We start from the raw sequence: 24265 nt of genomic DNA on the forward strand, positions 1-24265 counted from the left end.
AGGGAAATCCAAGGGATTCTCTGCCACCCTTTGGTCAAAGGGAAAAAAATAGGAACGATTTTCCAAATACATTCCTTAAAATAATGATACTGTACAAATTAAGGTGCATCTATTCTGCCTGTACATTTTGCCAGGCAAAATGAAGTTATCATAGATTATCTCATTTATACTTGTAATAAATCTATGAAGTAGTTATACTTACTATTACACCTATTTACCTAAACTGAGGTATAAGAAGTTAATGATCTACTTAATTTATACAGCTATTAAAAGCCAATTTTAGGATGTAAAAATTGGTTTTCTGACTCCAAAGCACATGTTCTTAAGCTCTATACTGTACTAGGAATCAGTTCCTTTAACACTTTAAACACTCCCCAAAAGATTTGAAATGATGAATAATAATGATTTAATTGGTTATTTGTTTTATTCCTTTACCATGGAGGAAGATGTTCCCTAGTTCAACAAATATATTGAATGAGTATAGTATGTCAAGTACTCTGCTGAGTGCTAGAATAATTCACTGATAATCATAGGGAGCTGGTAAGGAAATGGCCAAGTAAAAGTTCTAAAAGACTGACACAAAAATATTTGTGATCTTTGATATCATGAGAGCTTTGATATCTGAGGTCTTTGAGTTTTATTTCTTTAAGATGCAGTTTGATAAAATCATGAAGGAACTTGGAATGCATCCTTGCCATTAATAGGATATTGGAGTAAGTTTGCTCCATAATAGTTCTTCGGTTCAGTCAATTGGATGATCAGAGTGTAGAATTCTAATAGAAACTATAGATAATTGGAAACAAGTGAAAAATTTCTCCTCTTTTCATTACTCCTCTTTATAATTCTGAGCTGTCTATGATCTTTCATAACTAATCCCTCAAAATCCTGAATTCCTACAAAACTGTCTCTTTCTTTACTTGAATAGTAGCTTTTTCCTCATAGGGAAGGAAAAATTTTTCTTCTACATTTCTAGGTTCTTGACTGAGACCTCCCTGTAATAGAACAATTAACAGGGGAAAAACAAATTTAATTGTGTACAAAAATATGAGACTCAAACACAACCAGGCAATTGAGGCTTAAATACCATCCTGAGCTAAGGAAAGGGATAAGTGGTCTGAGACTTCAAAGGGAAAGAGGGAGTTCACAGGAAGATGAGAAAAGGAAATGTTCAGTAAACAAATGTTTGCCCTGCATGCAGATACTTCTCTCAGATGAAAAAATTATCTCTAGTAATAGCTCTCTTCCTGGTACAGGCCCCCTTTCTAAATCCTTTTAGGCTGTTTAAAAGGAGGAGGAGGGCTTCCCTGGCGGCGCAGTTGTTGCGAGTCTGCCTGCCGATGCAGGGGACACGGGTTCGTGCCCCGGTCCGGGAAGATCGCACATGCTGCGGAGCTGCTGCGCCCGTGAGCCATGGCCGCTGAGCCTGCGCTCCTCAACGCAAGAGGCCACAACAGTGAGAGGCCCGCGTACGGGGAAAAAAAAAAAAAGAGGAGGGAAAATAATAATAATAAAGGCTTTTGCTGAGTCTGCTGGGTCTTTATTGCCTTCAGCTCCACATGCCAAAGTGACATATTTTCAGGTGGCATGTGGTGCTACCCTTCGCATAGTATCAGTGGGCCTGTCTTTTAATAACTAATTTGTTACACATTCTTTCCCCATTATTTTTATACGAAAATAACATTTCACACGTTAAAAAGAAAAAAGATTAAGTTATAGAGGGCTTTTAAAAAATTGTTGCAAATTTGGTCGAGGCTCTTCAATTTTGCATTCAAGAAATAGTTGCTGACAACTATGTGGCAGGAACTTTGCCCTGGGAACACAACTGAGGAACAGAAACAAGATTTAGATTATCACTGCGTTTTCTGTCAGTGAGGAGTCAGATATTCATAACTTGATATTAGAAGGCAGAATTAACTGAGTATATATCAGGGAACCTGGGGATTGGAAATGATTTATTTGGAAAAGCGACGCACAAGTTAAAATCTAAAGAATATAAAAGTGAATAATGGGTTGAGTGTGAAGATTAGAAATAAGAAATAATGCAATCTGGAAAGATCTTTAGGTAGTTCAGGACAAAAGATATCATGATTAAAGAAAAGAAAAGAAAAACCTGCCTTGAATGCAGAGAGCAAGTGAGAACATGGAAATAGATGAGACTGGAGAGGAAGGAGAAGGCGATATCATGCAGGACCTTGTAGGCCATATATTTTGGTTTTCATTCTAAAATCATACTATACAGAGTTGTAGATCATGAAAATTTTGTTTTAACATAAAAGCAATGGTACATCATTAACTGGTAAGCACGTTTTAATTTGTAAAAGATCACTGTGGTTAAAGATAGAAAATGAAAAGAGTGGGGCAAGATTGCCTGTAGGGTGAACAGTTAGGAAAACCTGTTAGACTAGATAAGAGATTGGATTAGCATAGTGACATCAGATTGAAAGCTGTAGGTGGATATAAGTTTTTCTGTAGTAATGAAAGTCAAGATTTATTGAGGGATTCAACATAGAAAAGCAAGGGTGATGGGCAGGCTCAAAGGTGACCCCCTGGTTTCTGGTTTATGCAACTTGGTGCAAAATTGTGTTATTCACTGAAATAGTACATACTGGAAGAGGCCAGTTATGGTCTGGGGGTAGCAACTAGAATCCATTTTGGAGTGTTGCATTTAAGGCACCTTTGAAATTGCAAGTACAGATGTTGTCTGAGCAGCAGGGCCCAGACTCAGAGGAGAGGTCTAGGCAGGAAATATGCTAGTCATTGGACATATTGATGGCAATTGTCATGTTAATATAAGAAAAAAGTCAATATATTTGAAATTTTATTAAAAAGACATTGTTTGAACTTAAATGGAAGTTTTGAGAATAGGCTAAGGTGGAAATAAGGTCTACCTGGCTGTTCTCTCTTCCTAGTAAGGAATGAACATATATGGACAATTCTGGATATTCCCTTTGGAGAGTAACATGATCTTAAGCTTCAGGTCATAATAAGAACAGAATATCACAGGTTCATTTCATTTGAAACCAGTCATTCCATATCTTGCTAATACATTTTTAGTTTTTAAATCTGACTTGTTGCATGAAATTTAAAAATATACAGAAAAAATATATGGCTTATTTTTAGCTTGATGACAAATTTGTGGAAATAAATCACACTGCGCATTCAGCTATGTGTATTCATATCCTGCACTTTACAACAAATTGGATATGGGAATCAGGTAGGGGCCTGAGAGGTTAGAAATTTGAGGCAGGAAAAATAATGAATTTGTGATTTAACCTGGACAGTCAAGGGTGAAATTAAATAGATTACAGAAGTTTGTTTCCAAGGCATAGGCATCATCAGCTAACCTGTCTTTCCTTGGCAAACAGATTATCCATAGACCGTAGACAGCAGGATCACCCAGCCCCCAAATTGCTTTCTAGTTTTCACTTTGATCTCCATTTGGATATTTTGCATACATAATACATCCTGGTTACTCCATCCAAAATTACTTTTTTTCAAGACAGCTCTGAATATACTTGTCATTAAAAATATTTTTGTGCATTTCAAAACTAATTATACTTTCATGAACACATCATTCCGAAGCAAACACTTAGGCTGTTGTGAAAATGTTATTAATAGATTACTTTTATGTATCTGACTAACCTCACTTCATTAGTGCTGTGAGTCAAAATTTTTTAATCATTTTTGTTTTGATTCAGAATAAAGAAAGTTTATTGGTTGGGCATGAAAAATATCTTATTGTGAGTTTTGGAAGCTGCTAAAAGAATAAAGCTGAGTGAAAGTCATCTAAAGGGGTCTGACTGGGAGGAACTGTAGCTGCACCTATATTCCTGGGCTGTTTCTGTTGGCGAGGACATAATGAGAACAGTGGCTTCTGAGTAGCACTCATGGAGGGATGTTCAATGAGAGACTGCAGCTGGGCCGATGGCAGTTCAGAAAAATTCAACAAACATTCTTTCAGGATCAACTCTAGTCTGATTCTGAGGTTACTTAGATATATAAATGTGACACAGACTTGGTCTGAAGGAGCTTTTATGAGAAGAAAATACTAATATATTTTTTATGAAGTAATTTTCCCAGTGGAATACAGTATATATTGAAGGAATGCAGAGAAGAGGCATTTAATCTAGACAACAAGGAAGATTTTCTAGAAGATGTGACGCCTTGCCAGGTACTTGAAAGGGAAATAGAAGTTAACCAGGGGTAGAAGGTGAGGAAGGGCATTTTGGCAGATGGCACAGCAAACATCAATTTGGTTTGTTATGGCTAAAGAATGAACTGAGAATGGGAAGGGTAAGGGAGGGAGGAAGGGCTGGAATATGGGGAGTCGTACTTGACTTAGATGTGTAGAAAAAGTCTACCCATAAATGTAATAGTAACCAAATGGTGAGAGGTTTTTGTATATGTATGCCTAGCTTTCTCCTTCTTTCCTTTCCCTTTATCCTGCCTGCCTATAAAGTTATTTGTTAAATATCTATTCCTCTATCAATATTCACATGCAGATTCACCACACTTTTTCTCTACTTTGCAGCTATGAGGATCTTAACTAAGGCAGTGACCTCATATATAAATAGTATATATATATATTATATGGAGGGAGGGAGGGAGAGAGAGAGAAAGAGAAGGAGAGTGAGGAGAGAGAAAATAGTATTGAAAGGTAACTACTCTTTGAAATACAAACAGAAGGCATGTTGGTAATCCAAGAATTGCATCTTGTAAGAACTGGTCATGTTTCCTTTATTCTTTCCACAGATTGCCTCTCCCTTCTTGTGTATCCCATTTCTACTCCCAGCAGGCATTCTCTGTATTTTAATCATTTGTGTTGTTAATGAATTTATTAAAGAATTGACTCACACAGACCACACTGTGCCATACCTATGTGGTTGTTTATGAGTCTTTTATCTGATCACTCAGATCCATGAAGAAAGAAGTTGTTGGTTTTTAATTCCCATGTTCAGCACGTAGTAAATTATCTACAAATATGACTGAATAATTTTTGAATGCATAGATGAATAAAAAACTAGATGAACAAAGTATTATGAGAACATGGAAGTAAAAGATAAATTCTGACTGGGGAAATAGACAAGTTTTCGTGGAATAGGTGAAATCTAGTTCTACCAAGAGAAGCAGAGACTTGCCAGGCAGGAGTAGAGGCAGAAATGAATTTAGGTAACAATACTTCCTTATTAATGCAAGATACGTTCTAGCAAGAGTAAGGGCTCTGATGTGACTGAAGGGCACAGTGCTTAATTCTAAGTAAACAATGTTAAGACCATGACATCCTTTGAATGATATCCGAAGACAATTTTCTTCACTCCAAAGGAAACTTAAGTTCTTTGTGCAGAGAAGTGCCATTATTTTACCTTTGATTTGGGTGCATAAAATAATTCTCATGAAATTAATAAATGAATGCAGAATGAGAACAAAGCTTCTAGGAGATCAGTGAGGAAACCACTGCAAGAGTAGAGGTGACAAATAGTGAGGAGCTGTGCTATGCCAGGGGCTATAGGAAGGAGAGGATGAAGTGTAATGAGATATTTTAGATCTAAAAATGCTGTGACCTGAAACTCCTTGAATACTGACCAGAATGAAGAGAGAAAAACTGGAGATTTCTGATATTTTAAGCTTCATATGGGAGAGCACATATCTTACAATATAGAACAATGCTTGCCAAAGCCTTTTTTATTCATGCCCATGTACATAATAGCAGAATTTTAATAGATAAGTAGTGAACCTTGAAATCATCTTCCAAATAGCACACATACTTGGATGGCTTTAAGCCAATTTATGTTGCAGTCACAGGACTGTGCCATGTACATTTAACTGTGTGACACAGCCCTATCAGGCTGACCGAGTACCTCCTGGGAGAGTTCTTTATGTCTCAGAAGTCTACTTTTGACATCTTCCAGGCAAAACCTTCACATTTTAATTATCATGGATGTTATAGCTCATGATACTATTTATATGTTCATTATCATGAGCTACTTCAGTATTAGCATTGTTTGAAATAACAAATTAATCACTACTGATTGACAGGCACTATTCTTAAGGTTTGTTCAACACAGGGATAATAGACAATTCATAAGTAATTTTACTTACCTTTTCATAGGACACATAGGTGTACTGTATCTTATGTTCGAGTTGATCTATAATTTTTAAGATGTTAGTGACATACATTATCAAGTTAACTTGTTACTACTGTGTTAGAATTATAAAAATCTAAGGATTTTATATATTTCATTTCCAGAAATCACTAGGTGATGTATCTGTTATTGTATAATGCTATTTATGTCTTTAAATCCTCGCTAAATATATACATGTATTCTTTCTTCCTTTCTTTCATTTTTCTGATCTGCTTTCATTGATGACTCTATACTTTTGACTCCAGACTGGCAATATGAGGGTAAGATGACAAAAATAAAATCTCAAACAACCTCATGAACATTGCTTGTCTGTCTTTGTTTTATTCTCTTTAGAACATTATTAAAGATCTATTCACTCTTTTTAATTAGACCCTTTATTACAATTAAAGTCCAGTTATGTTTGTTTCTGTTGTGATGCTTTAATTTATCCTTGTTAATCATCCTTTTATGTTATTTTTATGGGTTAAATTACCATCCCGTTATCTCTGTCCTGAAGGACCTCTGCTCTCCAGTGGTCTCTGCTGGTGTTTTCCAGTAAGATTTGAACAGTTTCATGGTATACAAAGTGTCTTTGTTACGATGTGGTAAGGAATCTATATAGCTCTTATGAGAATTTTTAAAAATAAAAAATTGTTAAAAGAAATGATGCATATTAATTTGATTGTAGGATTTTTCTTTTTAAATATCAATATACATCTCAATGAATTTAATCTCAGGGTAAGTGCTCCTGCAGTAGCTACTTCTTACTTTGTCTTGTTTTCTCTTTAGATTGCAAACTAGCTAGGGGGGGACCACCAGCCACCATAGTTGCCATTGATGAAGAGAGTCGGAATGGTGAGTAAGCTATGTGTTTTAAAAGTGACTTAATCTAAGAGGGATTTCTCATTTCGAGCCTAGATTTGATATGTGTGGAAGTACTAAATGAAAGCTTCAAAGCAAATCCACTGACAGTTCCTCTTTAATTTCTTCCCTGTATGAGTTTAAATTAGGACATTAACTGGAAATACTTTATTTGGATTACATTATGAGAGACTTAATGAATAGAAATGTTTAGTTTTGACTGCAGAGAAGTCATCTGATTCACGATCAGTCTAAGAATGCATCTAGATAGATACTGGCTAGAACTTTTCTTTGTCAATAGGTAGAGTTGACTATCACTCATGCTGTTACCTAGTGTATTTCTCCAAAAGAAATGGACCACAAGGTAAGCTCTGCACTGCTAATTTAAATTTGCTACAATCTGGTAAGGATTAAGATCCATAATCTATTAGACATGGTGATTTAAAAATAGTTACTAGGGGGACTTCCCTGGTGGTCCAGTGGTTAAGACTTTGCCTTCCAATGCAGGGGGTGCAGGTTTGATCCCCGGTCACGGAGCCAAGATCCCACATGCCTTGTGGCCAAAAAAACCCAAAAGCATAAAATGGAAGCAATATTGTAAGAAATTCAATAAGGACTTTTAAAATGGTCCACATCAAAAAAAAAATCTTAAAAAGAAAAAAAGAATAGTTACTAGGAAAACAAAATGCTTGGGAACAGAAAACTGACAAAAGGTCTAGAGCAGAGGAGGAAATCTGAATTTTCACTCAGTCTCTGTCTGCCATAATTAATAACTAATTCCTAATTTACATTACAATCTTCAAAAATTTAATTTTCCTTAACAAAAAATTAGCACTTTTGTTCCCTAACACTCTCCTACTCTTTCTAAACTTTACAGATATTTAGAGATTCTCCTCCTCTATTAGGTAACAGTAAAGTGGAAATCCCTTGAGTCTTGGTTTCTATTTCAAACTATTCTAAATATGAGAATGTTCTGTGGCTCATTTTGTCTACTAATTCTGTAACAGACTTTCCACTGGGTTTGATTTCTACTTTCTCTCTAGGTTCAACACTGTTTTGCCAGATTGATGTCTTTTTAAAAAAGAATGTCAAGTGGTTTACTGGAAAGTGACTTTTCCCTGAAATTCAATCTACGTGTATTTTGAAAATTTCTATAGTACACATAATACCTGTGTTGGTTCACTTTATCATGTATCAGTATTTATTATGCTGTACTAGAAACATTTCTTTTACTTCTTAGAAGAATTGGCATAAATTTTTATTCTTGAACATTTTTCGCTTCCTTTGGAATCAGCCAAAAATGTCCACAACACTGCTGGCCTTTGTTTAAACAAATTTAAGTGTCTATACTAAATTATAGAAATATTATAAAAATTACACAGGTTTATTTTTAAAAAGTCCCTATTGAGCTTGAAAGATATGAAGATAATGAGTTATTAGGATGCATTTAAATAAATTAGAAATAAGTCCTATATGTATCTGCAGAAAAGAAAAAAATATATAAAAATACTATACCAGAAAAATTTCATCTCACATGTAAGATTATGGTTTATCATTAACTACTTTCCTGTCAACAAATCTGTTTTCTAAATGTCCTACAATAAAAAGTTTGCTTTTTAACCAGAGACAAAAAAATAAACGTGATAGAAAACCAATCTATATTTTCTCATTCTTCACCAATTCCCTTGAACATATAAGCTGAGCTGAACTAAAGCATTTAATTTTACTAAATAGTTGTTTTAACATGTAACTCTATACAGAGCTTATTTTGCCAACCAGATAATTATAGCCACAGTAATGATATTTTACCTTTCCTTGTGTTGATTAGATCCCACTTATTAAAGGAGCTCAGGAAGTCTACAAAGTTGTTGTCATAGCAGTTCTGCATGATGGCATGTGGTGAAAGTTCAATATTTATATTTTAGAAGACTGTGACATGATGTAGTTGCTGTGCTCTTTAATTGGCATATTTTGTAGAAACTGCCAACTACTCAGAATGCTGCCAAAGTTATTTGAGTGTCATCATAAGGAGTATAAATACCAATCTAGAGATTAAAGGTTTTACATTTCTCTTTCACATTAAATTTCTAAAAATATGGTGATCAAATGAACCTCTGCCAGATATTACAATGTAGTGTGCAATCATTCTTGCCTTAAAAGTCTAAAGGAAACAATCCATGAAAGTGTTTTCATGTTTTTCTTTAGGCAATCTAAGAAACTTCCCAATAGGACAGTTAATTCTAGTCTGGCTCTTAAACTCTTGGTTTCTTTTTCCTTGCATCTTTTTAATTGATAGTAACAAAACATGTGGGTATCCTATTTTACCAGAAAAATAAGCACCTATTTTTAAATGTTCTGGGGCTTCTTAAAAGTAAGGCATAGCAAATCCTTTATTAAGCCAAACTAGTAAGTTTGGGTGTCAACTTGCTTTGGCTTACTTTATTGATGTCTACAGCTGAACAATCTCCATTGCCAAATACATCCTCTACTATACTACTATAGTATAGCTTTTAAATAACGCGGGTATTTTTTTTTAACTCAGGTATTTTAAAATATATACTTAATTTTCTTATATAAGTCACTAAGGTACATTCATAGAATGTGCATTATTTGTCACATGCATCTGCATATTTCAAGATTTTTATATTCTGTGGGATGGAAATATTTCCTTTTTATGAATATATATGCTAAATTACTTTGCACATCTGTATATGTTTTAAAGAATTAAAAATTTAACAGGTAGAGATTCATAAACTTCTTTCTCACCCTGGGACCTGTTAGATTGTTCCTCTCCTTGGTCCTTGTCCTCAGTAGTATATTGATAACAGATTCATTATATCACCCTCAATCTGAACCAGGAGTTTATTTTCATCACAACTACCAGAAAATCAAGCTTACGTTGTAAGAACACAAAGTCAACCCATTGAGAGAATCGCATTGGTTCCTGACCACCATCAGAAAGCTCTAGAACTAGTATGTAGAAAATGTTTAATGAGTATTTGCATCTAGAGAGGAGAATGTGTACCAAGAAACAGACTTAGATTATTTAAAAATATCTAAAAATATTTTCCAGAAAAGCTTATGTATACACAAAAACCTGCACATGGACATTTATAGCAGCTTAATTCATAATTGTCCAAACTTAGAAGCAAGCAAGATGTCTTTAGTAAGTGAATAGACAAGTAAACTATGTACATCCAGACAAATACAGACTAAAAACAAATGAGCTATCAAACCATGAAAAGACATGGAGGAGACTTAGGTGCATTTTACTAAGTGAAAGAAGCCAATCTGAAGGAAACATGTACTGTACGATTTCAACTATGACCTTCTGGAAAAGATAAAAATATGGGAAAAATAAAAATATCAGTAGTTTCCAGGGGTGAGTGGGGGAAAGACAGGCAGAGCAAAGAGGATTTTTAGGGCAGTGAAAACACTCTGCATGATATTCTAAGGATGGATATATGTCATAATACATTTGTCCAAACCAATAGAATGTACAACACCAAAAGGAAACCTAAGGTAAACTGTGGACTTTGGCTGATTATGATGTGTCAGTGTAGGTTCATCCTTGGTTAAAAAAAAAAATGTACCATTCTAGTGAATGATGTTGATAATGGGGAAGGCTAAGCATGTCGGGGGGAAGGGGGCCAAGGGGTATATGGAAAAACTCTATCTCCCTATCCTTTTCACTGTGAACTTAAAACACTGCTCTAAAAAAACTAAGTTTTAAAAAAATATTTCTGGAAATACGTTTTTAGATTCACTGGACTCAGAGTTGCCTAATGGCATTGAGTCCTTACTAGAAGGAGTGAGGTCAGGAACAGTTACACTGGAACTATTTAAAGCTTGCCTCTGGGTGCCAGCCAAGTCAGGGTCCTGGCTGCTTTACAACAACTATGGAATGGCATTCAAAAAGACTTTGGAACAACTGGTTCAGACTAATTCTTAAAAACTGGTTAAATACATAGGCAGTGCTGAGTCAAGGGGACAAGAAAATGATTTGAAGTCATGGTTTGAACATAACACCATAATTGTACAAAAATAAACAGACTCAGAGGCAAAAGGATATCACTATGTAGGTGAGAGATTAGGAGGCTCATCCTAAATGTTCTTTATGGATTTCCAGTTAAGATATTGTGGGCTCACAACAAATTCGAGAAATGAAAGATGATGGAGTGTCTTCACATTATGAAAGGAGCTGCCAACAGAGGATGCCACAGCTGATTCAATGAGAATGTGTCCTGGTCAGGGCACATGGCACAGGTGTGAACTGGGTTGAGCATTACAGACCCTCCTGTACTTCCAGGGAGGTAGAGGAGGTTATAGAAAGGAACAATGAATTCAGTTGGTCACTCCTTCTGTGGGGTTTCTCTGGCCCAAACATGGAGCTAGGGGAGCGAAAGGAAGTTGATTCTTCATTAGAAACAATTATGTTGTTGAGGGGCATTTGCAAGTTGCTTGTCATCATCCTTTTCCTTCCGTTGTCAAAAATCACTAAGCTTGGAAGAGTAGAAGATTAAAGTTTTATGTTGATGTTCTTCTTTCCTTATAGTTGCCAATTACATATCTTAGATTTACAGCAAGGGAGTTCACCAAACTCTGCCTTACACACCTCCAAAGGGTTGCAAGTAGAGTTGCACATACTCCTAGTAAAACAGGTCTTGCACTCATGGAAAGAAAAGTCTTAAATAACCAATGTTTCTTTATGAATATTCCCAACGTTTAAACAAAGTGTAAAAAAAAAATAAAAAGTATAATGTGTTTTTTGTGTTTTTTTGTTTTTTTACATCCAAGGGTTCAGAACCCTCCCTTTTTGCCTATTTATCTTCATTCTTCTCTTTCATTCTCTAAAGAGAGCTAGGTCTAAACTGGCAGAAAATTTTTGCAAGAACAACTATAGTGGAATAAGAATAAACTCTGTAGAATACCTCATAGTAGAAGATGACTAGAACCCCAGATGAGAGACTGCACAAGATACTGAGAAGAGAGGAAACAGAAACCAAGATGGCAAGTTATCAGGCAGACTGGATGACAATGTCCTATTGGGGTAACCTGAAAGTGGTTGAAGATGCCACCAAGAGGTTAAAGGTGCTAGAGATTATATAGTAGGTGGAAAAATGTTTCAATATAGTTGCCATAGACAGAGTCCTCAGCTCATGTAAATGTTTGGGAGAAATGTTATTAAAGATAGAAATCCTTATCTGGGCCTATTCTTAAGCCACGTTTCTTTCAATGTGTCAGGACAAAGATACAGCTTAAGATCTGGATTTAATTCTCTCTCACTTCTATGATAACGATTCTGCTTATTTCAAATATGACATATAACAAAGTGTTGCCAACATAATTTACATATTAAATGAAACCTGAAGTATAGAACATGTTCTTAGATATTAAGCTTTTGAAAATTTGTATAGAGCTTTACTCATGAAAATAAAAGTGAGAGAGGGATCTAGTATATATGTCTTATGGGAGGGATAGTTCTAAGGATTTGGTTTTAAACAGTTACTTTCTAAGGCACTTTTATCCTACCTCTATTCTGCATTGTTGCCTTATCACTAAGGTAAATAGTGTTTGTCTCTCTTGTGGTTTTCATCAACAAATCCTAGAATTCTATTTGAAACAATTTTTAAAAAATAAATGTATAGTCCGCTGCATAAAGCCTTATGAAACACAGCAATTCTAACAATAGAAGTTCTATACAGATGAAGGTAGATTAATAGATGACTGTACAAGCTTTTGAACTATCAAGACTAAAACTTTGTTTGTGTTATACAAGATCATCCGCATTGACATCAAGCAAATGACCTTCAGTGCAATATGAGAGTTTTGTTTTTCTGGATAAATAGGGAAAAATATATTCCCATTGTTGTATAATTTTATAACATCCAAACTTGATTCTTAACTGCCAAAATATTTTTATAAGACATTAGGGGTCTTCTGGCTAGATTGCTGTGGATGTTACATAGCCCCAAAATCATAATTACAAATTTCTTTGCTATTCTATTCTTTACTTTTCCCAGTCATCATTAAGTCATTCTGAGTTCTTTCTAGTGAAAGGCATACACATTGATGAGGAAATATAATTTTTTGTAAGTTTGGAAGAAGTTAAATGAAACTATCCAAAATACACTTGTCAATATTAGACCTAAGTTGATGTAAAAAAATCATGTCCAATTCCTCATGTATTTTAATCCTCTTATTACAGTGACTAAGACAATTGTCCTAGTAGAAAACAATTTGGCTCTGCTCATTACTGCTGCAGCTACATATGCAATGATGCATTCGCTTCTTTTCATTTGTGCCAAAGTATTATTTTATGAAAGGTCAGCAGCTGCAAACTTCTGAATATATAACTGTAAAATAAGTAAATTGAAAACTTTCTAAGCATTAGGGAAATAGGTTGTTATTTATCTCAAGTTATCTAAAATTATATTGACATTTAATCATATTTCATTTTTGATATTCCTTTTCTCATTTGTTTACTCTATAGCACCTAATATACAATGGTATTACTGGATCTAGTGAAATGATCATAAAATAATGGACAGGAGAAGTACACAAAGCAGACAGAAGTCAAAAATTATACAAAGCAGACAGAAGTCAAAAAGGGCAGCAAGCTAGGGTGTTTTATACAAGGAAAACAACTCTGTTCAAGATAGTGGCTCTCATTTACTGTTTAAGTTTCAGAATGCTAATGTTAATGATGATGAAAAGATTAAGTTGTGCAAAGTAACACTTGGCTTCTAAGGAAATGAAAAACATACTTAAGAAAAGAACATTCTATTCTATTTTTCCTTTTTCTTTAAATCCTTTATTTTAATCTCATGTCTAATAGAAATAAATCTGAATAATATAGAATTAAATTATGCCACACATACACACACTTAATGCCAAGTGATGCTGTTATAATGAACCATTTTTCTGTAGAGAGAGTATCTAAATCCTGTCACTAGGGCAGACAATTGAAGCTAGTATTGGTTTCATCTGTATAGACTATTGGAAGATGGACCATGGGCCTTGGTGGGCGATAAGAATGGGCCTGTGTGCTGCAAGAAATGAAGACCTATTAGGTTCTCTCTACTCGTAACCACGTAGAAAGAAACCTTCAATTTTTTTTTTCAGAATAGGAAATTCTGTGTATTAAAGATAAGTCATTCTAATTTAAATTGTGATTCCTTTTATTAGCCAAACAAAATACATCTGTGTGGCTCCTGTAGCCTGCAAGCCACCAATATTTTGACTCCTAATTTAGGCAACAAAGATAAGAGAAGTGCATGGTGGAAAGGACATCCATAAGATGACATTGTTTTGGGAAGTGCATGAAGGGACTTTGCTTTGAGCTTTCTTTGCATATCCAACACACTGCTTACACTTACATTGTATAATTTGAGTTTAGTTGAGGAGTGAGTCTGATGGAACTTTAGGAACTCAGGGATGGGAGAAGCACCAAAGTTCAATTGCTTGTTTTATCATCAAGCTCCTGGAGATTCTGTCTACAACTGCTCTTTCTTATGCATGATCTTAGATTCCACTATTACCCTGTCCCCAATGACTCTTTCCCCAATTCCTGTTTATCATGAGTGGTTTTTCACTTCTGTTCCTCATGATCAAATATTGGCTGCTAGATTATTGATCTTTGTTGTCAGGCAACAAAGGTATGACTTTTCTGTTAGGACACTGGAAATCTGAAATGGAACTCTGAAATGGACCACTACTGTCACTTTTGACTATAGTAATCAACAGTGTAAATGTTCTCAGCAATCCCTGGATGAGAACCATAACCTTCAGATGATTTGAAACTGTTCTTGGACTTAAAATACCTCCTACAGCAGTTTTCAAAACAAAGGTTCAAATGCCACATATTTCCACCTGGAATTGCTAATGTAATTCAACTAAATATGCTTAAGTGTGCCATATGGATTAACAAATATGAAAGTACTTGGTATCCCTTCATCTATCGCTACTTCATAAAACTGAAGGATGCACTAAAGCTAGATTTTGTATTCATATCAGATGGTACAATTTCAGTAAATAGTATATATTTATTCCTTAGAATAAAAATGAATATCTTAACTGTACTCAATAATAAAAGTTTTGTGGAATTGTCATAGCTACATACCATTAAAGTACATTCAGCTTGGTTAAAATACAAATGGGTTTACTCAGGTAGAATATGGAGATATATTGTAGTGTTCCTTTTAACCTACCCAAACCACTTGCCACTGATGACCACAGGCAAGGTTTTTTTGTTTGTGTGGTTTTTTTGTTTGTTTGTTTAGTATCAGTCCTCATTTTTGTTTTCTAGATTCTGAGTTTTGTCTAACAGTAATTCTTAATTCAAGTCTCAAGTTCTGGCTGCTTAGCACAGAACTCTTTATTAACTCAGGACCCCTCAGAAACAAGGTTCTTTTCATTATAAGAGCATTAAACAATCTCCTTTTACCTGTTCTTGCTTTTGCTGGTATATTTTCCTCGTTTGTCTGCCTCCAAAAATTTACAAGTCTACAAAACTGTGATTTGAATTGTCAGACCTGTGTGTAGTTGAGAGGGTTGCTTCTTAAAATGGTTGTGAGTAGGAAAGGAATAGCTACCAATTAAGGTATACTAGAAAAACTAGAAAAAAAGAAAAACCAATGCCCTCCTGGTGGCAGAAGCAGGACCACTAGGGAAAAAAATAAAGCAGACCAAGACAACAGGGAGTGATAGGCAAGTGGGGAGGCAGTGGTGCTATTTCGGGTGTCTGTCTAAGGAGACCACATTTGAGCAGAGCCCTGACCAAAACTGACTGAAGATGTGAGCCATGCATTTAGCCGGGAAATTTACATTTCAGACAGGAAAATTAAAATTCAAAGGCTACAAGGAAAAATACCGTTGGTCAGTTTAAGGTACAGCAAAAAAATTGGCTGAAGAAAATGAGTGATAACAAATGTGGCTGAAGCAGAGAAGACGGATGTTGATTGATATATGTAAACTATTCAGAATTTTTTTGGTTTGCCAACAAATCAGTTGATAGTGATTTCATCTAGCAAACTACAGTTCACTAAGGATAGTTCTCCTTCCTGTCCCTCACTTGATATCTTAGTTTAGATACTTCAAAATTTGAATAGGCAACTGGGTGTGTATGTATTTATAATCTCAGAAAATTTTACCCTTTAAAAAAATCTGCCTGCTAAAAAAAAAATCAGAAAATACATTAATTTGCTCAGTTTAGCTTGGTGGTATCACTCCCTCATTTAACACATAATAGAGGATTACTGCAACCATTCCAAAGGTAATCGTGAATATGATAGTTACATAAATACTGAGTGTCTGAAAGTTTGATCGTGTGGTACCATCAAAATTATAACCAGAGATCTTTGTTATATTACATTGTCTTCAAAACACCATTAATATAAAAGGGAAGATTCAGTGCTAGTGGAGTCACATTTCAGAAAAATATTTGTAAAACGGTTCACTTTGCTTAATAACATTATCATCTTTATAGGAGCATGTTTTGGTGAAAATGCTGAATAACGTGCTTTTTAATCTTAATCTTTAGGACAGGCAGGATGTGTTATAATTTTGACTATCTGAAAATATCAACCTAATGATTTGATATGATATCAAGGTATCTATGTAAAACTACTGTCTAACTTTAGAAAAATGTTATTTCTCAGTTTTTAGGTCTATTAGCCTTTTGTAGTTTCTCTAAGAAACTAGAAATAAGAAATTCCAAGCTATTTAAAATTCATCAAATTGTCATGTGAGTTTGCATTCATTAAATGGGAAAAATAATCTCCATTTGCAATTTTACATTTCCAGTTATTTAAAATAGAAATTTTAATTCCAGAAATAACTGATTTTTGATAACCCATTTCTTCAGTAAAATAAGATTAAATTTAAATGCCATCTTTGTAGGATAGCAACATACGATATATACAGAAAAGGGATATATATACATAACCTACCAATGTCACTTGTGCACATACTCACACACAATACCAGAAATGTGCCATATTTTGAAGAAATGTTTTAAGATATTTAGGCTATGATAGGCTTCCTGAATCCTTGCATATCTACCAGTGAAGGAAAAGTACTCTATATTCTAATAGATCTCTTAAAGTTTTAGTAATCAGCCTTAAAAGCATATTATGGAAACTCTGTCTTACTGGTGAAGAGAAATTTAAAGAACAAAAAACCTCGAAAGGAATTTCTCATTTAAAATAGTTTACTTTAAAGATTAAAAACAATAGCAGAGGTCCACCTGGAATTAGAAAAATGACGTAGACCTCTGAGTTTTCACTCACTGAGATTGATTAGCAAGTATTAGTTCTTCTATATATTCAAGATAATATTTATCATGATATAGCTTCTTAAAGATGTGATTAGAATCTATTGTTAGCTTTAAAATTCATCTGACCCTGCAGCCAGACTCCAGGTTGGCTTTGCCTGCCAGTAGTCAGACACTAACCCCAGGACACGGCTTCACTCACTAGTGGGCTGGCAACCCTGACTCTCCTCACCAGTAAGCCAGCCCTGGAGCCCCCTGGGGTTCTGTAGTCAGCTGCCTTGTGACTAAGCCCCACAAACCAGCAGCCTCCAGAAGAGTCCTGACTGTTGGGTCTCACAGCCAACCAGACTAGGAGCCAGTCAGGCCTACCAGACCACCCACATAGTCAGCCTGCCACAAGAAAGGATCCATGCAGCCCTCATGAGGGAAACCCCAGATAGCTCAGTTGACAAGAGGGGAGTGTGCTGCTGTGATGCATAGGATGTCTGCTAGAGAAGGCCACTAGTTCAAGGTCAGGAAACCTACCAGATATCAAGAAATACTAACACCAACTTAGGCAAAACAAGGCAGCAGAGGAACATGTTTCAAATGAAGTAACAAGATAAAGCCTCAGAAAAACAACTAAGTGAAGCAGAGTTAGGCAATCTAGCTGAGAAAGAGTTCAAGGTAACTATCATAAAGATGATCAAAAATCAAAGAGCTCAGAAGAATGGATGCAGAGTGAGAAGTTAGATGTTTTCAACAGAAAGAAAACATATAGAACCACCAAACAGATGTAGAATAACTGAAGTGAAAAATATACTAGAAGGAATCAATAGTAGACTGATACAAAGGAATGGATCAGTGAGCTGGAAGACAGCAGTGGAGATAACTAACACTGAACAGAAAAAGGAAAAAATAAAAAACATGAGGACAGTTTAAGAAACTATTAAGAAACTTCTGGGACAACATCAAGTGCACTAACAATCTCATAATAGGGGTACCAGAGGTAGAAGAGAGAGAAAGGCACTGAGAACATATGTGAAGACAAAAGAGCTGAAAAATTCCCTAACCTGGGAAATGAAACAGTTACCCAAATCCAGGCAGCACAGACAGTCCCATACGGGATTAACCCAAAGAAAAAAATACAAAACGACATATTGTAATTTTTGTCATTTAATTACAGAGAAAATGTTAAAAGCAGCAAGACAAAAGCAAATAACATACAAGTGAATTCCCATAAGGCTATCAGCCGATTTTTCAACAGAAACTTTGCAGGCCAGAACAGAGTGACATCATATATTTAAACTGATGAAAGAGAAAAAGCCTAAAACTAAGAATACTCTACCCAGCAAGGCTCTCATTCAGATTCAATGGAGAGATCAAAAGCTTTACAGACAAACAAAATCCAAGAGAATTCAGCACCACCAAACTAGTTTTACAACAAATGTTAAAGGAACTTCTCTAGGCAAAAAAGAAAAGGCCAAAACTAGAAATAAGAATTATACAATGAAAAACCTCACCAGTAGAGGTAAACACACAGTAAAGATAGGAAATCATCCTCACACAAAGCTAGTAGGAAGGTTAAAAGACAAAACTAAAATCTATATCCACAATCAGTGGTCAAGGGACTCACAAAATAATTAGATGTAAAATATGATATCAAAAACAGTAATCATGGAGGTGAGGAGAGTGCAGACACAGGTTGTTTTTTTTAATACATCTGAAATTAAGAGATCAGCAACTTAAGTTTTGTGTGTGTGTGTACAGTCTATATATACATAGACTGCTATGTAAAAACCTGATGGTAACCACAAACCCAAAATATTGATATACATATACACACAACAAAATAAAATATACACACAACACAATAAAATAAATAAAAAAAACACAACACTAAAGATAGACATCAAATCACGAGAAAAAAACAAAAGAGAAAAAAAAAGGCCTACTAAAACAATTAACAAAATGGCAATAAGAACATACATATCAATAATTACCTTAAATGTAAATGGACTGAATGCTCCAATCAGAAGACAGAGTGGCTGAAGGGATACAAAAATAAGACCTATATATATGCTGCCTATTAGAGACTCACTTCAGATCTAAAGACACACAGAGACTGAAAGTGAGGGGTTGAGAATAATTACTCCATGCAAATGGAAATCAGAAGAAAGCTGGAACAGCAATACTTATCAGACAAAGTAGACTTGAAAGCAAACTGTTACAGGATACTGCATAATGCCCAAGTGATCAATCCAAAAATGTATAACAATTATAAATACATATGCACCCAACATAGGAGCACCTCAATACATAAGGCAAATATTAACAGACATAAAAGGAGAAATCAACAATAACACAATAATAGGAGACTTTAACACCCCACTTACATCAATGAATAGATTATCCAGATAGAAAATCAATAAGGAAACACTGACCTTAAATTACACTTTAGATCAGATGGACTTAATTGATATACACGGAGAGCATTCTACCTGAAAACAGCGGAATACAGATTCTTTAAGTGCACATGGGACATTCTGCAGGGTGGATCACATGCTAGGCCACAAAACAAACCTCAGTAAATTTAAGAAAATTGAAATCATATCAAGCATGTTTTCCTACCACAATACTATAAGACTAGAAATCAACTATAATAAAAAAAAATTGTAAAAAACACAAACACATGGAAGCTAAACAGTATGCTACTAAACAACCAATAGATCACTGAAGAAATCAAAGAGAAAATCAAAAATTACCTAGAGACAAATGAAAACAAAAAACACAATGATCCAAAACCTGTGAGATGCAGCAAAAGCAGTTCTAAGACGGAAGTTTATGGCAATACAAGCATACCTCAGGAAACAAGAAAAACCTCAAACCATCTACCCTTATACCTAAAGGAACTAAAGAAATAAACAAAACCCACAGTTAGAAGGAAAGAAGTGAACGATGAGAACAGAAATATGTGCAACAGAGACTAAGTAGAAAAAAATCAATGAAACAAAAAGCTAGTTCTTTGAAAAGATTAACAAAATTGATAAATTTTAGCCAGACTCACCAAGAAAAGAAGGGAAAGGGCCCAAATCAATAAGATCAGAAATGAAAAAGAAGTTACAACCAACACTACAGAAATACAAAAGATCATGAGACACTACTGCAAACAACTATATGCCAATAAAATGGACAACCTGAACGAAATGGACAAATTCCTAGAAATGTATACTCTCCCAAGACTGAACCAGGAACAGAAAATATCAACAGACCAATTTACAGTAATGAAATTGAATCAGTAATTTAAAAACTCCAACAAACAGAAGTCCAGGACCAGATGACTTCATGGGCAAATTCTCCAAAACATTTAGAGAAGAGTTTATACCTATCCTTCTCAAACTATTCTAAAGAATTACAGAGGAAGGAACACTCCTGAACTCATTCTATGGGGCCAGCATTGCCCTGACAGCACACAAAAAAAGGAAAATTGCAGGCCAGTATCACTGATGAATCCAGATACAAAAATCCTCAACAAAAAATAAAACTGAATCCAACAATACATTAAAAGGATCATATACCATGATCAAGTGGAATTTATTCCAGGGATAAAGGAGGGTTCAGCATCTGCAAGTTAGTCAGTGTGATATTGAAGAATAACCATAGGATCATCTCAATAGATGCAGAAAAAGCTTTTGACAAAATTTAACATCCATTTATGAGCCTCCTTTTGGGAGGAGGAAGAAGAGATCCATAGCCCTGCCATGCTCCAAGGACCCGAATTGAGCCACGGTGGGTGGGAGCTAGCCTATTGTGATTAGGAAGTTTTGAGAAGCAGGCATCAATCATCAGAGTGGAGAAAGTGGGGACAGGGTGGGTAGGGGGCAGCTGGCACTGCCATGTACCTCAGGCCAGGGTCCACAGCATCGCCCCCTCTTCCCTCTTGGTCAGGGGAAGGAAAAGGGACTCCAATCATGTCCTATTCAAATGCACATGAGGCTTTGGATGGAACCCCTCCCTACATGCTTTATCTGAGTCCCCCTGCCCCACCCGCCCCATCCCCAGAATCTCCAGCTTTGGAAGTGGGCTGGATAGGGAAGTTGTTTTACTCTTAAAGAAGGATATGGAATAATATGTCCCATGGCAGAGTGAAGAGATTAAGCATGAGATCAGATTGATGGACCCAACCTATAAGCTACTGTATTTTGTGGGATGGAATATCTCAGGAGTAAGGAAGGGTTTTCCACATCTTGTCCCTTCATAACCCCCTCTTGGGATAAGGTGCTAAGAACTGTCCCAAGCAGTGGGTTGTGATGCTGGGCAAAAGGGGTGATTGAGGGAATGGCTGCAGACCTGCTGCTTCTAAGCTCACTCCCACCCCATTTTGGGCCAATACAATTTGATTTATTTGCTCCCTTGGGTGACTCTACCTTGGTTCCCACTTTCTCCAGGATGTCAATTGCACTAGCTGTGGGCGAATGACATATCTTGTGCATTTCAACCTTTTTTCCCCATAATATTCTGATTTTGTATTTTTGTATATTTTAATCTAAGGCCCTCATTCCTGAACTGTGTTCTCAGGTACGTGAACAATCTCAGGGATAAGTTGGCAGCAGCTCCAGGTCTGCATAGCAGGAATTCCTTTCATTGCTGTATCACCAGAGAGAACAACTATTTGGAGTGTGTAGTCTATTGAGCTACCTCAATTTTGTCAATTAGAGGTGAATTTTCTGCCATAGTGTCCTCTTGAAACCCTTCCCTCTTCAGTGTTTCATGGGAGACTACATTTGAACTGGGTCGCCCATGACTTGGTCTCCTACTGAAAGATTGGAAATTGATCTGAACAGGAAAAGGTGGTGCAGAGAGGTTAGGAGAGTTTTGTTTGGAATCAGAGCATAAGCAAAAACAGTAAAATTAAATTTCAGTGTATCAATTTTATAAAGCAGTTTAGGTTATGGTGATTTAGCAGAACACAGGAAAGCAACAAAATGTGTCACACTTATACCAAATTAAGGATGCTGAGTTATGCTACTTATGTATGCAACTTTTTGTTTAACACTCTCTTCCAAAATAAACTTTATTCCCTATAACTTAAAATGTGTGTGTATATTATACATATGTGTGTATATGTGTGTATATATATAATAGTTTATTATGTACAGTTAATTCCACTGTTTTGGCTGCAATAAAATCAACTTTGAAAGAGTGAAAAAAAAAAATGGTGCAGAGAGGGGAAGCCAAAGTTAGGTGAAGGTCATCTGTATGTGTGATAAAGGATTCCTGTTCCAGACCTCCAATTCCAGGGCACAGGACTCACTTTATATACCAGATCCTTCACTGGATTGGGCTAGGCCTACCATGCACAACAGGGTGTATGTGGGTGCTTTTTGTAAAAAATGTGAGCTGGTAAGAATAGGTTTTAAGAATGATGCCTCTGTACCCATCTTGAGCTGCCCAGGGATGGACATATGAAGCAAGGACAAAATCCTTAACTTTTAACAATTCTGGGCTTTTCCTCCTTGGCTTCCAGAGAGATCATCAGCAGTGGCTTCTTTGTGGTTCCCAAAGTCAGTGTCCTGTCCTGCTGCAGCAGTGATAAGTGTCATGGTAGCCAAAGGAGAAAAGGTTTTTGTTTTGTTTTGTTTTACAGGTTTGCAGTGAGATCACTGCAAACCTACCTCAATGTGTTGTAATGGGGCAAATGCAATAGAACACACTTGGTGATGTGTGTCTGATCCTGGCTTCTTGTCACCCCAAATTGCTGCCCTGCTCTAATTATTGTATTTGTCTGGGCTTTGTAGGACTTCACAAGTAATTGATTTGGTGATTGCTAGGTGGCCTAGTTTGTGTAAATATGATGTGTTGCTCTTCTCCATGTCCTTTTGGGGTTTTATTGTTTATAAACTTTTTTATGTTGAGAAAAATAGGCAAAGAATCTTTGACAAAGTGTTCTGCACCAGGCAAAAAACTCTGGAAGATAAGCATGGGGGCCACTCTTCTTGAAGTGAGGGTCCTGAACTATATTTCTTTTGTGTCCCTTTTCCCCTATTTTCTATTTTGAACAAGATCTTCTGTCCTAAAAACTAGATTTCTACCCCCTCCTGTATTTCCCCCTTCTCCCCCTTTTAAAAACTAGACCATACACCTATACATTTAATTTGTGGGGTGTCTGCAATTCTTAAATGATTTGTGCAAAAATCCTGAAGAAGTTAAGAACCCTCCTCTCTTGTTCCCAATCTCCTGAATCAACACCATTCCTTGCAGCTATTCATGCCAGACAAACTGCTGTCTTTGGATGGATTAAAACCTACTTTAGTCTTTAATCCTAGGGTAGAGAGAAGCAACGAGGGGGCCTTCCATGTAGAAAGTGGGCTTGGGAGACCAAGAAAGGAAAGATGAATGTATATCCAAGGAAAGATGAATGTATATCCAAGTCACTCAAGAACTTTTATGCATGTGCAAGAAACTTATGTCAAAGTGGCTACAAGATTACTTCAATAGGAGACGGAAGGATATAACTCCATGTTTACTGCTAGAAACCAAAGCTTTGTGTGAAATCTTGAATTTATGGGGAGGGAGGGAAGGTAGGAAAGCAGGTGCCTGTTTGTTCTTTCCCTCATCCTGAACTGCAGGAGGCTGAGACCACTTGGGCTTTGGCGACTGCATCTGGGGAGTGTTTATTTGACGGTTGATTTTGCTGTGCCAGGTACTTCCTTTCCTGTTTGGTATCATTTTGTAACACACATGCTGACCTTTTTCCCTTTCCCTTGTTTTCTCTGGGAAAATACAATGAATAAAGACTTATTGGCACTGAAAAAAAAAAAAAAGTGACCATACCACCCAAGGCAATCTACAGATTCAATGCAATCCCTATCAAATTACTAATGACATTTTTCACAGAACTAGAATAATTTTAAGATTTGTATGGAAACACAAAAGACCCTCAATACCCAAAACAATCTTGAGAAAGAAGAACAGAGCTGGAGGAATTACACTCCCTGACTTCAGACTCTACTACAAAGCTACAGTAATT

The 24265-nt window shown here is 35.9% G+C and overlaps 1 protein-coding gene across 16 annotated transcripts in view; it reads left to right on the plus strand.

The window, feature by feature from the left end:
* Nucleotides 1–24265, plus strand: part of PCDH15 (protocadherin related 15) — a 699366-nt gene that overhangs the window by 123384 nt on the left and 551717 nt on the right. For 10 of the 16 annotated variants that reach the window (XM_055081163.1, XM_024121303.2, XM_024121300.1 and 7 more), the window contains exon 2: nucleotides 6912–6977. The exons of 3 other annotated variants lie outside the window; for them this stretch is intronic. In XM_055081163.1, coding sequence (XP_054937138.1) covers nucleotides 6912–6977 — 66 coding nt within the window. Of the gene's footprint in view, nucleotides 1–6388; nucleotides 6404–6911; nucleotides 6978–24265 lie in introns of all 16 variants that reach the window. 3 more of the 16 variants (XM_024121304.2, XM_024121299.1, XM_024121292.1) reach the window with 1 other exon arrangement.

This window comes from Physeter macrocephalus, chromosome 20 (genome assembly GCF_002837175.3).
Source record: "Physeter macrocephalus isolate SW-GA chromosome 20, ASM283717v5, whole genome shotgun sequence".
NCBI classification, from domain to species: domain Eukaryota; kingdom Metazoa; phylum Chordata; class Mammalia; order Artiodactyla; family Physeteridae; genus Physeter; species Physeter macrocephalus.